Source organism: Lasiosphaeria miniovina, assembly GCF_030549165.1.
Source record: "Lasiosphaeria miniovina strain SMH2392-1A chromosome Unknown B0T26scaffold_7, whole genome shotgun sequence".
Lineage (NCBI taxonomy): Eukaryota > Fungi > Ascomycota > Sordariomycetes > Sordariales > Lasiosphaeriaceae > Lasiosphaeria > Lasiosphaeria miniovina.
Genome location: NW_026848226.1, coordinates 2,717,012 through 2,730,385, shown reverse-complemented (window position 1 = coordinate 2,730,385; position 13,374 = coordinate 2,717,012). Strand labels below are relative to the sequence as shown.

The 13,374-nt window shown below is 55.5% G+C and overlaps 4 protein-coding genes across 4 annotated transcripts; 2 read left to right on the top strand and 2 right to left on the bottom strand.

Moving 5' to 3' along the window:
* Positions 1-215: 215 nt before the first annotated feature.
* Positions 216-1,302, bottom strand: B0T26DRAFT_467554 (uncharacterized protein). Its single transcript, XM_060435189.1, has one exon. It carries the CDS (start codon positions 1,012-1,014, stop codon positions 418-420), a length of 597 nt encoding a protein of 198 aa, XP_060291778.1. The 5' UTR covers positions 1,015-1,302; the 3' UTR covers positions 216-417.
* A 745-nt stretch (positions 1,303-2,047) lies between these two features.
* On the top strand, positions 2,048-4,034 carry B0T26DRAFT_467521 (uncharacterized protein). The gene is made up of 3 exons (XM_060435188.1): positions 2,048-2,221; positions 2,348-2,691; positions 2,761-4,034. Exons 1-3 carry the CDS (start codon positions 2,147-2,149, stop codon positions 3,776-3,778), a joined length of 1,437 nt encoding a protein of 478 aa, XP_060291777.1. The 5' UTR covers positions 2,048-2,146; the 3' UTR covers positions 3,779-4,034.
* A 4,610-nt stretch (positions 4,035-8,644) lies between these two features.
* B0T26DRAFT_756157 (uncharacterized protein) lies at positions 8,645-9,491 on the top strand (the record flags this gene model as incomplete). Its single annotated transcript, XM_060446055.1, has 3 exons — positions 8,645-8,777; positions 8,884-9,205; positions 9,287-9,491. The coding sequence occupies 3 exons, from the start codon at positions 8,645-8,647 to the stop codon at positions 9,489-9,491; spliced, it is 660 nt and encodes a 219-aa protein (XP_060291776.1).
* Positions 9,492-9,770: 279 nt separating this feature from the next.
* On the bottom strand, positions 9,771-11,144 carry B0T26DRAFT_613691 (S-adenosyl-L-methionine-dependent methyltransferase; the record flags this gene model as incomplete). Its single annotated transcript, XM_060435939.1, has 2 exons — positions 9,771-11,017; positions 11,072-11,144. Coding segments are annotated over 2 exons (1,320 nt in total), but the record flags the coding sequence as incomplete, so codon positions are not given.
* Between the last annotated feature and the right edge of the window lie 2,230 nt (positions 11,145-13,374).

Genomic DNA, 13,374 nt, shown 5'->3' with positions numbered 1-13,374 from the left:
AGCGCCACCGCATATCTCAATACGCCCAGATAGCCCGCAACCCTCGTTGGATCCCATCTCGTCCGCTGCCGGCATCAATACCGCCGACTCTGGTCACGGTCCAGATCTCTCCTCTGTGCGTGCGTATACATAACCCACGAGGCCACCCCTCCCAACCCGAATCCCTTCCACCCTATTCGGACCCTGTTCCTGCATCGCATTGCCTGGGCATCTCGTTTGTATTCCTGAAGAGACAGAGAAACAGACGTCCTAGGTCAAAAAGGTGATCCCGACAAACGTCAACAAACACAAACGTCACCCCGTGTTGAGTTTCCGCCACCCGTTGCCTCTCCACAGCTCCAGCCCTACTCACCGGACTACCAGGGTTGACGACACTTGTCGCGCGTCTGTCTGCTTGTCTCACTGTCTCGGTCGATCTCAGAGCTTTGGAGACACGCCAGCAAAACCCACGACGACTGACGAGCTGCAAAAATAAAATAAGAAAAGCAAAGACTTGAATTTCCCACGGCAAACCGGCCATCTCATAAGGACTCTCCGGGTTTCCTGTCCAGCTGTTCTCCCCTCCATTAGCTTCTTCCTTTCTTTTTCTAATTCGACTCTCTTTCTATCTATCGCCTGTGGAGACTTTGAGAGGGACCGTGCGCTTGCTTGCCGAGTCAGGTTGAGCGAGGACGACGAAAGAAAGTAATAGCAACCTTGACAAGAGAGAGAGAGAGAGAGAGAGAGATAAAGGCACGCCATTTTCAGCACCTGCATTCCATCATTGCGGGCAGCCAGCGGACGCAACTTGCAGTCCACCACCACCACCACCACCACCACCACCACCACCACACACACCCCTGGCCACCACGCTCGGCAGTCGGCCACATACCTGTTAGGTAAAGGACCAGAAATCTGCACCTGCAACGAACCTGCATCCAGGCACCGGCAGGCCCAGAAGCCCTCTCTGCCTCGACGATCCGCATAGCGTGTTCCTGAGAGTGGCTCCCCTCTCCCCCCCTCATACCCCCTCATACCCCCATTATGCTGCTAGTTTCGGAAACTTAACGCACGCCGGCCTACGACACTTGGACTTCGAAACGACAAGAACGGCCAGCCCACCAGACTAGCTCTGCTTTACTCGCACCGCCTAGCGAGCTAAGGACCCGCCAAAAGGTACCGAGATACTTTCCAAGCTAGTCTTTGCACTGCACTCCACTCTCTCTACACACTCTCTCTGTGTACGTGTGTGCCCCATTTCGTCCTAGACTCCAACGTGTGGCCCTAGCTAGCCCCAGACTTTGGGCGAGCTACCGTCCTGCCCCATTCTCACCACTTGGAGCGGAGACCTTCCTGGTGCTCGTGCACCAAGCTTTTCCTGTATCTGTGGCTAGCCAAGCCACTGAACTCTCTTAAGAGCAGTCTTCCTCCCCGTTCGTCACCGTCCGCCCCCGTTTCAATTTGGCTTCGACCATCATCCCATCTAGCCTTCAACATCTTCCCTTATGTTGATTATGTCGTTGGCGTGATTAGTGTTGTTGTCGTTGTTGTCATTGCTCGTTTTGGCCTATTGTCTTTTGTTGTCGTTGCTGACGACCGACCCTCAAGCTCTAATATCCTTTTTATCGAGGACCGCCCGCCCTCATTGCTCGCTCCTCCTATTATCCGTGTCTACGCTCTGCTGTGTGCGCCGTGCCACCTTTAGAGCATCGTCTTCTCTCACTCTCTCGCTCTCTTCTTCCTTCGCCAGCATACCCGCCTTGCGCTGGGCGCCCATCTATCCAGCTATCCCCATCGCGGCTCTCTCACCTGATCATCGTGTGTAGAGCGCCAGTTCTCTTCGTCCCCTGTATAAAACTTGTCGCGGAATTCCTGCATAGTCCGGTTGCATTGAAGGAGATCACGCTTGCTCGCCATTCCGGGCCAGGGGGACATACCCAAATCCGAACCCACCCATACCACTTGCATCCCTACCCCGGTCGTGCCGGTCGACACTTCGCCACAGGTCGACGGTAGCCTGTCAGTTCCCACGTCTTAAGAGCAGGGGTCTCCACGAAAGACGTCTTATAAGTACGCTCATCGTGCACGTCCAACGTCCGCGACCCGTCCCGCAACGATCACCCAGTCAGGAGCATCAAAACACCACGAAACCAAAACACAAAGAGAAATGGAACTCATGGAGCTGGTCGAGAACGAACCCACGACGCGTCCTTTCCAGTGCGACTGGACGGCGTGTGGTAAGGTACGTTTGCTTCAATCCCAGCCCGACATGTCGTCGTCGACGGCATGCCTGCCTGGCTCATGGCATCTGGCCCTCCAGAGTGGCCAAGGCAGAAGACCCACAGGTCACTAACACTGAGGTGTCCAGAGCTTCAACCGCAAGTCAGACTTGCAAAGACACTACCGGATACACACCAACGAACGCCCGTACGCGTGCTCAACTTCAGGATGTGGAAAGAGCTTCATCCAGAGGAGTGCTCTGACAGTCCACATCCGGACACACACTGGCGAGAAACCGCACCAATGCCAACACATGGGATGCGGAAAGCGTTTCTCAGATGTCCGTATCTTTCCTCCTTCAGGGCCAATAGCCTTTGACGCTCCCAGATGGCCTGTACTGACTTCAGCGCAGTCTTCAAGTCTGGCGAGACATCGTCGGATCCACACGGGCAAGCGCCCATATAAATGCGCCCATGATGGCTGCTTGAAGAGGTAGGCCTCTGGATACCCCAGTAGCCACGTCTCGAGATCTGGCACTAACCAATCGACACTACCCGACAGCTTTTGCAGGAAAACAACAATGGTGAAGCACCAAAGACGGTCCCACCAGCGCGGAATCCACTCGTCCGAAATCGACGACTCCATGTCAGAAACCGGGAGCGAGGACTCGCCGTCAACACCGAAGAGCCACAGCATGCCATGGCCACCACACAACGTGGCCATGATGGGCCACCACGGCCACGGCCACCAGATCCACCGCGCCGCATCCTTCGCCGACTTTGGCCAGCACATGAACGGCTACAACTTGCAGCAGCAGTACGGCCATAGGCATAGCATTTCGTCGAGCGCTGCACACGAGTATCATGGACACCCACACGCCCAAGCTCCCATGCATCCGCACGAGCAGCCCCAACAACACCATCAGCAACAGCACCCCGGTGTGCCCATGCTCCAGCGGACAGCCAGTCTGCCGCAGCACACCTACTTTGTGACGGAGCAGAACAACCCTGGGGTAGCAACTATGAACCCCAACGCGCATCCGGGAGCTGCACCAATGCACCCTCAATACCAGCAAATTCCACGACAAGGCGTTGAGCGGCTGGGGCTGGAAATGCCCCCATTCCCGTCAGCTCAAGTCCTGAACGGCAGCATCCAGAGCAGCCCCAGTAGCTTCTCGGCGGCGTCTGGGCGAAGTCCGTCCACTCAAGGCGGCTTCTACACGCACGCGCCGACGGCACAGGCAGCAACATACGCGCTGCACGCCGCCAGCCCGGTCGAGCAACAAACTCCGCAGATGGTCGCGTATCAAGGCCAGATGGCTCCGCAACCCCAGGCCATGGCGCAGCCACCTCCCCAGCAGCCCACCTCGCAGCAGCAGCCAGCGCCAGAGCAGTACCAAGCGCAGCACGCGCAAGCCGAAGAACAGCAATGGTACAATGGCGTCGCATACCAGCCACCTGTCGAAGTGACGACAATCAACTCAATATCGGCGTATCCCTCGTACGACCCGTGGGCGCCAAAGCTGGAGTTTGAAGACCCTGCCATGGTCCTCCCCAGCGCTCGAATCGAGAATATGTGAAGGAGTAGCTCGTAGCTCTTCTTCCACTTGCTCTGCCGCATGATTGTCTTTCCTGTTGCCACTAGTCATCATAAATACCCCCTTTAGGCCTCGCCTGTGTACTAACGGTTCCTGTTTCTTGTCGTTTATTTCATCGTTTGAGTACCGGCGTTGTTAGCCGCTGTCGTCGACAGTTGGTTGGGGAAACGTGGTTGCAGAGCAGAGTTCCCCAATTGGGCCCTACAGAACCAGTCGTCGTCTCTCTCTCTCCTCCGCCGAACCCTTCCCTTGATCGACGAGTCGACTTCAATTGGCGACATCATCCAAGCGTCAAACTCTTGGTTGTTTGGGCCGTGCTTGCGTCTGCTCTTCAAAAAACCATTATTCCCTGCGACTCTCGGTACCAATGTCTCTTGGGACTTGGCTTTTGTTTTTTATCCCCTGATCGTTTCCAACATTCCTGGCGTTTTTCTTTTTCGCCCTTTATATATTTTGTCCTGCTTTCATCGGGAGTTGGCGGCTGCCCCGATTGATGGTTTCCCCGCCCCGTATTAATCATTATTGGCAAAAAAGGCGGAGGCGCGGTCGGCGGCCGTTTACTCATTTTCTTTCTTCCATCCGGTCGGTTGCATACCCACTTTCGAGATGGGGGCGGCGGTTTCTTGAGCGCGAGATGTTGAGGATGACGATGACGAAAAAAACGACCAACAGCCAATACATTAACCGCATCGAATTGAGAGGGAAAGTATCATATACCACACCGGCGCCGAAAGGGAAACGACATGTATATGTGTGTGTGTTTGTGCCTATTATGGATGGATAGGATGTTGGAAATAATCAGAGTGTCTTGGGATGGGATGACCAGAGGGGAGGAAAACAGCCACACAATATGGGAGGGTTAAGGGGTTGCGGGCAACGAAATGAACGGGAACCGGGAACTGGATTACGAATGCCCTGATTTGAACGGCCGCCTTGTTTGGTTTATCGTTCGAGAGGCTGTCATGGAAGCCCACTTTGGTTTATTTTTGTTTCTCTTCACCGCTGGGAAAGGATGCAATGGATTTTTTGTTTTTCTGTGCCCTTCTTCACAACAAATTGTAATGAGCGTGGTGGTGTACGGTATGTACCTGAGAAACACACGGATGAGACGGAGGAACTGCGACAAAAAATGGAGAGGCAAAATAAGGGTCGGGGGAGAGGTACATCCCCTGCATCCTGTGTACTAATAACAGAAAGCGGGAGGGAATCGAGGGAGAGGGAAGCCTGGGCAGTGGCAACAGGGGACTCCTTGTTCCCCTTTCCCTTCTCCTATCAGATATATATGTGTAGGCATGTGGTTGGAGGGATCATGTGCCAAAATTGGGGAGATAAGGGGAGGTGATGCTATTTTCTTTTCCTATCCAAACCTTTTTGTACTTTTAGTTTTCTTTATTCACATCACCCCCTGCGTATATCGTCTTCAACATCGTCGGTCGGTTGGTCGGTTGGCTTAGTACCTAGTACCCTAGTCTTAGTCTTAAGCTAGTCATTCATCAAAAGCTATCTCACTCACATTACCGATTGTTTCTCTCATTCTGTTCTGCCATGATGGATGGTGCTCCATGTGTTCTTCTGGGATGGATTGCTCCCGGCCGGGAAGGGCGGCTTCGGCTTGACTCTGTTTGCGGTTACTGCGGGAGAGTAGCCGGTTATTTCTCGCATGGGAGCCACCCAGAGACCTGATAGGTATGGCGAGATCAGGCGGCACAAGATGACTTGAAGTCGTGTCGCCTTGCTTGACCCGCTTGCCTGCTCGAGCCTGGCCGGCCCAATGCTGGTGGTCAAAAGGAAGGCCCAGGATGGCGGCACAATTGCCTCGTCGATGACTCGTCCGTCCACTGGGAGGAGGCAAAGGCCGATGGATCAACACGTCGGCTTGAGTCGAGCTAGACGCAATGCGAGTTCCTGAGACGGTCGACCATGGGCAATGCTGTCTCGTCGACAACTCTTGGTAGTTTGCAACGCCGTCTAAGCGAGGGCCGAGTGATAGGAGATGTTGGATACGACAAGACTACGACGACGACGACGACGACGAGGAACAAGCTCGGCGAGTTTTAGATTCCGCCTGGGAGGATATTTGTTGTGTTGGCCAACTAAAAGGGGGAAGGAGGGGCGCGGAGGATTGTAGCTTAGCGCCTCGGGCATGCCGTCGGCTGGTAGATAGAGTTGGGCATATGGCGGTCATTTTGGGTTGCTTTGCCTCGCGGCCGCTCTGTTTGTCTCACGTCGCCGCCGCCAACGGCGCCCCCACCGCGGGAACCGCTGAGGGGTAGACAAGACCGAAGTGAATGGGTTTGATGAGGTGTAACGGTGTACAGGGGGCGGGATAACAGGAAATATGATGGTCAGGGGCGAACTGGCCAACCACAGCACACCGAGAGGACAAGAGACCTGCGTTGGCAGCAGATGTCTTGTTGGACAGTGCTGTGTCGGTTGTACGTAAACCGGCAAGCTGTGGTTGCACAAGAAGGACGGCCACTGCACACTTGTTGCTTCCGATCCCATTCCTCGGACTCTCGTGCCTATCCCCAGCAGTCTTGTATCGTTGGCTAGATACGCCGTATGTCGAGAGTGGCCATTCCTGAAAGAGGAGGGGGTGATAGGCGACTATGCAACTGCACAACGCCGCCACTCGGGATGCACCTTTTCAGGCAGAAAAAAGAAACAAAAAAGGAGAGGAGTGGCAATGAAGTAGGGTTAAAAGGAGGAGACTAGAGAGACTGGGAAAGAAATGTGGTCAGAAAAGCCGAGGTGAGGTAGGTGAGATAAAAGCGTCTCTGGCACACGTGTAATGGAGTAATTGGGTATAAGACATGTCGAGCAGCGGCATCTCCAGGTCCGCCGTCCCCTCCTTGCTGCACGAGACACTATATTTAGTCTGACTGTGCCGTGAGAGTTTAGACGCAGATGGAGTCTTGCTGCGCCTGGGCGTGCTTTGACCCTTGGGACTGCCGGCCGGCGGAGGAGGAGATGGAGAAGGAAGTGTAAAAAAGACGCACGGGAGAGAGGATGAAAGGGAGAAGGTGAGAGGGAGATGCAAGACGAATGCAGCTCAGCAGTGAGTGCAGCGGCAACAGCAGCAGCCGCCAACATATGATATCAAGTGCAGCAGTAGCAGCAGCAGGAAGAAGACTGCAATGGCATAATAAAGCATACTACCGTGGCCTCGAGGATTCCGGCTCAAATGGGCGGCGCGGCTAGAAGCGTGCGGCGCGGCTGGCGTCTCTGCCTCGTGTGCGTTGTGCGGCTACCTCAATGCGATGGCAGCCATGGATGGCATGGCATGGCATGGCCAACCACGGCCCATGATGGGCTGACTCGCTAGGTTGGCTCGCTTCGCTCGCTTCCAGGGCTCAACCCCTTCTGGAACAATTCGGTGAGCGGAGAGGCGCTCGTGTCTTGATTGTTGTCGGTCCTTTGGCCCAGAGGATGGCAAATCTTGGATAAATTGCCCAGTGCAGATGACGGGCTCGGCTCGCAGATCCGAGCAGTGTGCAGGCGCAGCGGCTGGAAAACGAGAAGAGAGAACGGTCGTGTTACCGGTTTAGATTAGGGGCGGACGGGAGCGGTGAATGACATAGAAGAAGGAATGACTGGAGTGGTCAGGTACGAGACGCCTGGAAGTTCACCACTAATATGGAGTAGGTATGGATGTGGAGGGAGTGAATTGCTGCTTCCGTGGCACACAGCCAGGGAAACTTAAAAGTCTTCAGCTGGAGACCCGGAGGTTTGACGGGAACAAGGGAAGGAGGAAACGACGTGGTCATATTTTCCCTCTTGTCTAGGTGTCATGCCTTCTTGAGGCGCTTATTATGCGTCCTATCTCGGCGGTTCGCAGCAAACAAAATGTCGATGCGGCGCCGAGCAGCTGATGGGGCCGTGCCGGTCTGCCACATGCCGAGGGATCTGAATCAAGAGCGCGGGGCGGGCTGTGATTGGCAGGCCGCCCACCAAGACCCGGTCGCAAGCCGCCCACGACAAGCGCTCGTGGTGGCGCTGACGTCTGTATTCTTGCGGACCGAAGTTTATTGTTGCGGACCACCAAAATGCATTGTCCCGATCGGCGGCCGAGTACGAATACATGGTAGTGCGCACACGGGAGTTGGCTAGTGCCGACCATGGCCCATTCACACGCACTACCCATGGCCACTAGGCGGCAGCTTTTGCCCAATTGAGAAAGCCTCATTGAACAAACCCAAGTCAGCCTATCGTGTTTGACGATTGCTCCTTCCATTCTATACCTAAGCCGAGTGTTCTCGATGTCGCAAGTGACGGAAGCCACAAACTAAAGCAGCCTGTGACTACCAGCCGAAGACTCGAGAGAGCTGGGAGCTGGGAGCCCTGTGGGCTAGGTTTTACCCTTGCTATGGGATCCCTGCAAGGAAAGTGCCGCTCGCGGGGTTCCCCATTAGGCTGGGCGCTTTCAACGAGCAACGACGCTCACGAGCAACGACGCTCACGAGTGACGAAGGGACGACATCGGCCAGCTGTTTCTATCATCCAATCTTCCCAACTGATGTCACCCAACCCATCTTCTACGCAGCAAGACTCCTAGTCAGCGCGATTGGGCGGTTCTAGTTGCAGACAGGCTGCTGTAATTGGGGGCTCCCGTTTCATCCGATCCCGATCTCCGAGCGGCGTTGCATCCGACGGGGGAACGGAACCAATTACCACACCTCGACAGAAGGGAAAGAAAAAAAAATAAGCTCCGATTGTCATCACAACTCAAAACGCCTTTCCGCCTTCTACCACCACACACACACCCCACACACCCTGATAGCGCGTACTCGGGTGCTGTACCGGCGGGGAACAGACAGGAAGAAGAATCTGGGGACAAAACACGCAAGGATGCAGCTACTCCTCGGCAGTCTCGTGCTCCTCGCAGCCGGGCGCTGTGTGCTGGCCCACGGCGACCACGGCAGCGGGTCGCAGCAGCCGATTGTCGACGAGCACGCCACGTGGATGCAGAAACACATGGCCGGTAAGCCACACCGCAAGCCTGATGGATCATCATCATGATCGTCGTCATCATCATAATCGTCGTCATCATCAGATCGCTGACGCCATGTTTGCCGTGGACGAAATAGAAGAGCACCACGCGACCGACTTCGACGCGGCGTCCTTCTTCACGCTGCACGACTTTGACGGCGACGGTAGCTGGGAGGCGCTCGAGATCCTGCGGACGTACGGGCTGATGGACGAGTCTAACGCGCACATAACGGCGGAGCGGCGCGACGAGATCGCGCGCGAGGTGCTGGCGCTGCTCGACGCCAACGGCGACGGCGTGGTCAGCCGCGACGAGTTCGTCGAGCTCGTCGACGGCCGCGGCAGGACGCTGCCCGACATGGGAACAGGCCCGGGGCACCACGGCGATGACGAGTACGAGTACGAGATTCACCACTGGGAGAAGTGAGTGTTCCCCCCTTTCATCTTTTTTATTTACCTACCTAGGTATCGTATCTATGCGTCATACATGCCTACGTAATACAGACGGAAGCTCTTGGCTAATCGTGAGACGCCGGGAACAAAAAGGTACCACGACGACAACACCAAGCTCGAGGACCTCACGCACCCCGAAGACATTGCACACTTCAAGAAGCACGAGGAGATGGAGGCGGAGCAGGACCGGTTAGACGACCTCAACAAGCGCGCCATCGTCGAGGAGAACATCCCCGCCAAGTTCCGGCGCGACTAGATGGGCGGCGGCGGCAGCGGCGGCAGTGGGGATGATGCGAAGACGGTGGTGAAGCAGCTCCGCTGGGCGAGGCGGATTCCTCTCGCGGGCGACTCTACCGCCACTGATTACGACGACGACCAAGAAGACGCCGGTCAGGCCATGTGTATGTATAACGACCCACACGACTACGACGATCGCCGATAGACGTCTTGTCCGGTTTCTTGTTTAAAATGAGCATCAAGCACTGCTGCTACCAGGAGCAGCAGCAGCAGCAGTTGTACTTGTTATTATTGTTGTAGACCTTGTAATATACACGTCAAAGACGCAGTGCCAGACGTCTGGCGCAAACGTCTTGACCAATTCGACATGCTCCACGGCCGCGCTGGCTTTTTCGCTACCGTTGCTTCTGTCGTCGTCGTCAGGGGTAGCTTCCTCGTCAGCGCTGCACCACTCCGAAAATGTCTGCTCCATCTCTGCGCGGCGCTGCTCGATCTGCGCGACCCCGGCGTTCTCGTGCAGGTGCAGCCATCCCTCTTCCCGTCCTCGTGGGTTCCGGGCGACGATGGACCACGCATCACGCCACACTTTCTCGCTCGACGGCAGCAGCCCCGCGTTGACGTGTAGCACGTGCGTGTCATCGAGGGCCCAGAGCGCCGCCACGCGCCGCGCCGCCCGCGCATTGTCCTCGAGGAACACGACGATCTGCTCGCCTCCTGCTGCCACCGCTGCTGCTACTGCCTCGTCATCGTCGTCATCTCCGTTGGGTTTCGAGAGTGACGGCCGCACCACGCGCACGCTCCAGCCATTCGCCACGGCACCCCGCCGCAAGCCCTCAACACTCCACGGGTTCAGCTCCCAGCACAGCACGCGCAGGCCTAGGCGCGCGTACGAAAACACAAAGTAGCCGATGCCGGCGTAGAGGTCGACGGCGGTGGCCTTCCTCTTGTCGCTTCTGGCACGGTCCGCACTGCGAGAAGGAAACCCCAGCACGCGCGCCTTCTCCTTGACGTTGCCCCGGCTGAACATGGTCCACCGCGGCGCCCACGTCTGCACGATGCCGTTCTGCTTGGTCGTCACCCAGAACGCGGAGGCAAAGTTGCCGTCCCCGATGGTGTCGTTGTCGTCGCTGTGGACCGGCCCAAAGTCGCCGTGCAGCATGCGCAGCCCGCTCGGTGTGCGCAGCAGGTTTTCTTGCTGCTGCTCCTGCTGCTGCTCCTGCTGCTCCTGCTGCTCCTGCTCTTGTTCCTGCAAAGCAGGGGCGCGCATCAGCGGGATCCCCTCGTTGACGGCCAGGTGCGTCAGCGGCGTGTGCGACGACGTCCGCGACACCTCGCGCAGGATGCCCGCCCAGAGCGGCGCCAGGGACAGCAGTGGGTCCGCGCCAGGATTTTTTTGTTGCTGGTGGGAGAGAGAAAGCAGGGCGGGCCACGGCGCCGCGGCGAAGCTGCCGCTCGGCAGCAGCACCATGGGTTCGTACACGACCCATCGCCTCGGGGCGCCGTCGAGCAGCTGCTTTCTGATGGCGGCGTCTTGGTTCAACTTCTCTGCGTCAGATGGCAAGCTGGCGCTGCTGCCGGCGACTAGCTCGGCTAGCGGACGCGGGAGGCTGTCCAGCCATGCCGACACGGCGACGGCGATGGGATTCTCTTGCTTCTTCTTGGGCTTCTTCGGCCTCGTCCTTGTTGGGTCCCTTGGCTCCATCTTGAAGTTTTATTTTTAGGCAATGGACGTACTCCATACTTTTTTCCTGTCGACCTTTTGGCGGGGTGAGTGGGTGGGTGGGTGTGTTGTTTCATGGGGGTGTGGGGCATGGGTAAGGTGAGCTGTGCTCTCACACCTCGGTACGGAAGTACTTGCTTGGGTAATTATGGGATCAGGGTCTTGAGACCAGATAAAGGTGAAACGGTTTCTTCCCCGCAAAAACGTGCCGGAATTTCGTATCAGTACTGTTGTCTATCGAGACGCCAATGTTGTGATTGACGGACGAACCCGGTCTCCATCGCGCGATCGAAGCCAGATGGCCTTTCTGCAACGGCGGTTTATTGGCCACAAAATTTTGATGTTCGAGGCTGGGAGCTCACCTTGCTCAATCTGTCATCTAATTCTCTTGCCTCTTTCTGATTGGCGGGCGAAATTCAATCGTCTTTTCGTCGTGGTCGGTCTGAGGAATCCGTGTAACAATGCGACAGGTCCGATTCGCCGCCAGCAGGGAGGGGGACGAGTGCTGTCGGCCTGTAGCATAATGTATTTCGCGCGAAGTAATACTCAATCAAGCCGCCATTATTGTTGTGTATTTCTGTCTGCTGGCTTATTAGCGACTAATATTGAATTCCAAAGTGTTTTAGGAGCTGCCTAAGCACTAGATCCCCCCAATTAATCTCGACTAACTTCCCAAAGATCTAGAGGGGTATTGGTATGCTAAATTCAGGCAGCAGAAAATCCCAAGGTATCCGTAGTTAAGTAGTATATGGGTTTGATATCACGAGCAATGGCTTAGCTTGTTCGTAAGAACCCTAGAAATCAAGTAGGGTAGCCACGGTCAGTCACAACCCCATGCCTCGTCAGAGCGAGGTCTTTTCATCAGGCCATACAAACTGAATGATACGGCTGGCCAGAAAATCGAGCTACTCATAAAGGGAGATATCATCATCCTAGACAAGGTCTCGCTATCAGTGCTCAAGACCAATTAGCGACTTCCCCATCACCGTACCTAGGCCACTTTGCGGCACGTTCTATGATTGCCGCTTCGTTCAAGGCATTTCTCGTCCAAAAACGATGGTGTAAGAGGGGAAAAGAGTAAGGCTGTACTTTTTTTCGATTCCGGGTCATGTGACGAACAGTGCCCTGTCCCGCTCACTTCATGGTACCTACCTTAGGTGGCCTTATTGAACTTTCCCTTGTAGAAGGCATCGCGGAGCCTACAGTCACGGGCAAGTTTGGCTTGGCCTGTGACTGCCCCGCACATTGTATTCCGTGCTGTCGGTCGCTCTTTCGGCTTCCAACTCAACTCTTATCTTTGTTTTTTAACTTCTCGGTCCCATATTTTCCTCAAAGGCATCTTTTCCGACTTCCCGGCCTCTGACTCCTTCCGAGTCTCCATTTATGAAGCTCTCATGAGGCCGAGAGGTGGAAGCAACAGTCTATTCCCGGTTGGTCGTATGTAGTCCTAACGACCTGCAAGTGCACAAGGTTCGTTGACATTTAGACTCTACCGCTGAACCATTGGGTCGTGGGAGCGTTAAAACGGTCAACGTTTTCACAACCTGCGCATCCAAAATGGAGCCGAATTTAGCTTTCTCGGCAAAGATTCGACCTGAGTCACATCTCAACCACGAAGAAACCTTGACTTCTTGAAACATCCTGTGGAAACACTCCCATATCTCTCTACTTTAACCCAAGGGCAACCAATCATGGCAGATAGACACTCACGACGGGGTCCGGGCGACACTTCATGCCTAGGTCGTGAAAGGGCATTCCGCAGGACGCCAGAACAGTGACAGCAACAGAAACAAAACTTGGATTCGTAGCAGAAAGCCTGCTTCGGTAGAAAGGCTTGGTGCCTAGTAGAAATCAAACAAAGCTTGCTTTCGGTCTGAGCGACAGGTACTTGGGTGGAAACGGTCGGGGGCTGCCAGAACGAGCGACGTCTTGGGTTTACACGGCCATCCCGTAGAGCAATTCCAAGTCAGCAAAGCCCCTTTTCCATTCCCCTAATTTGTAGCACAAGTCTTGGTTAGATATTGACAGCACTACACTTAGCAGAGCTTCTAAAAGCCCGTGGAACAGACAAACCACCGGTGGACAAGATGAGTTCGGCGTGCTTGGACCGGCTGTCTCAACTGGCCCAGAGATCCACACACCCGTGCGAAGCTACAGAGCTATGCTTGTGACTGCTGTTCGT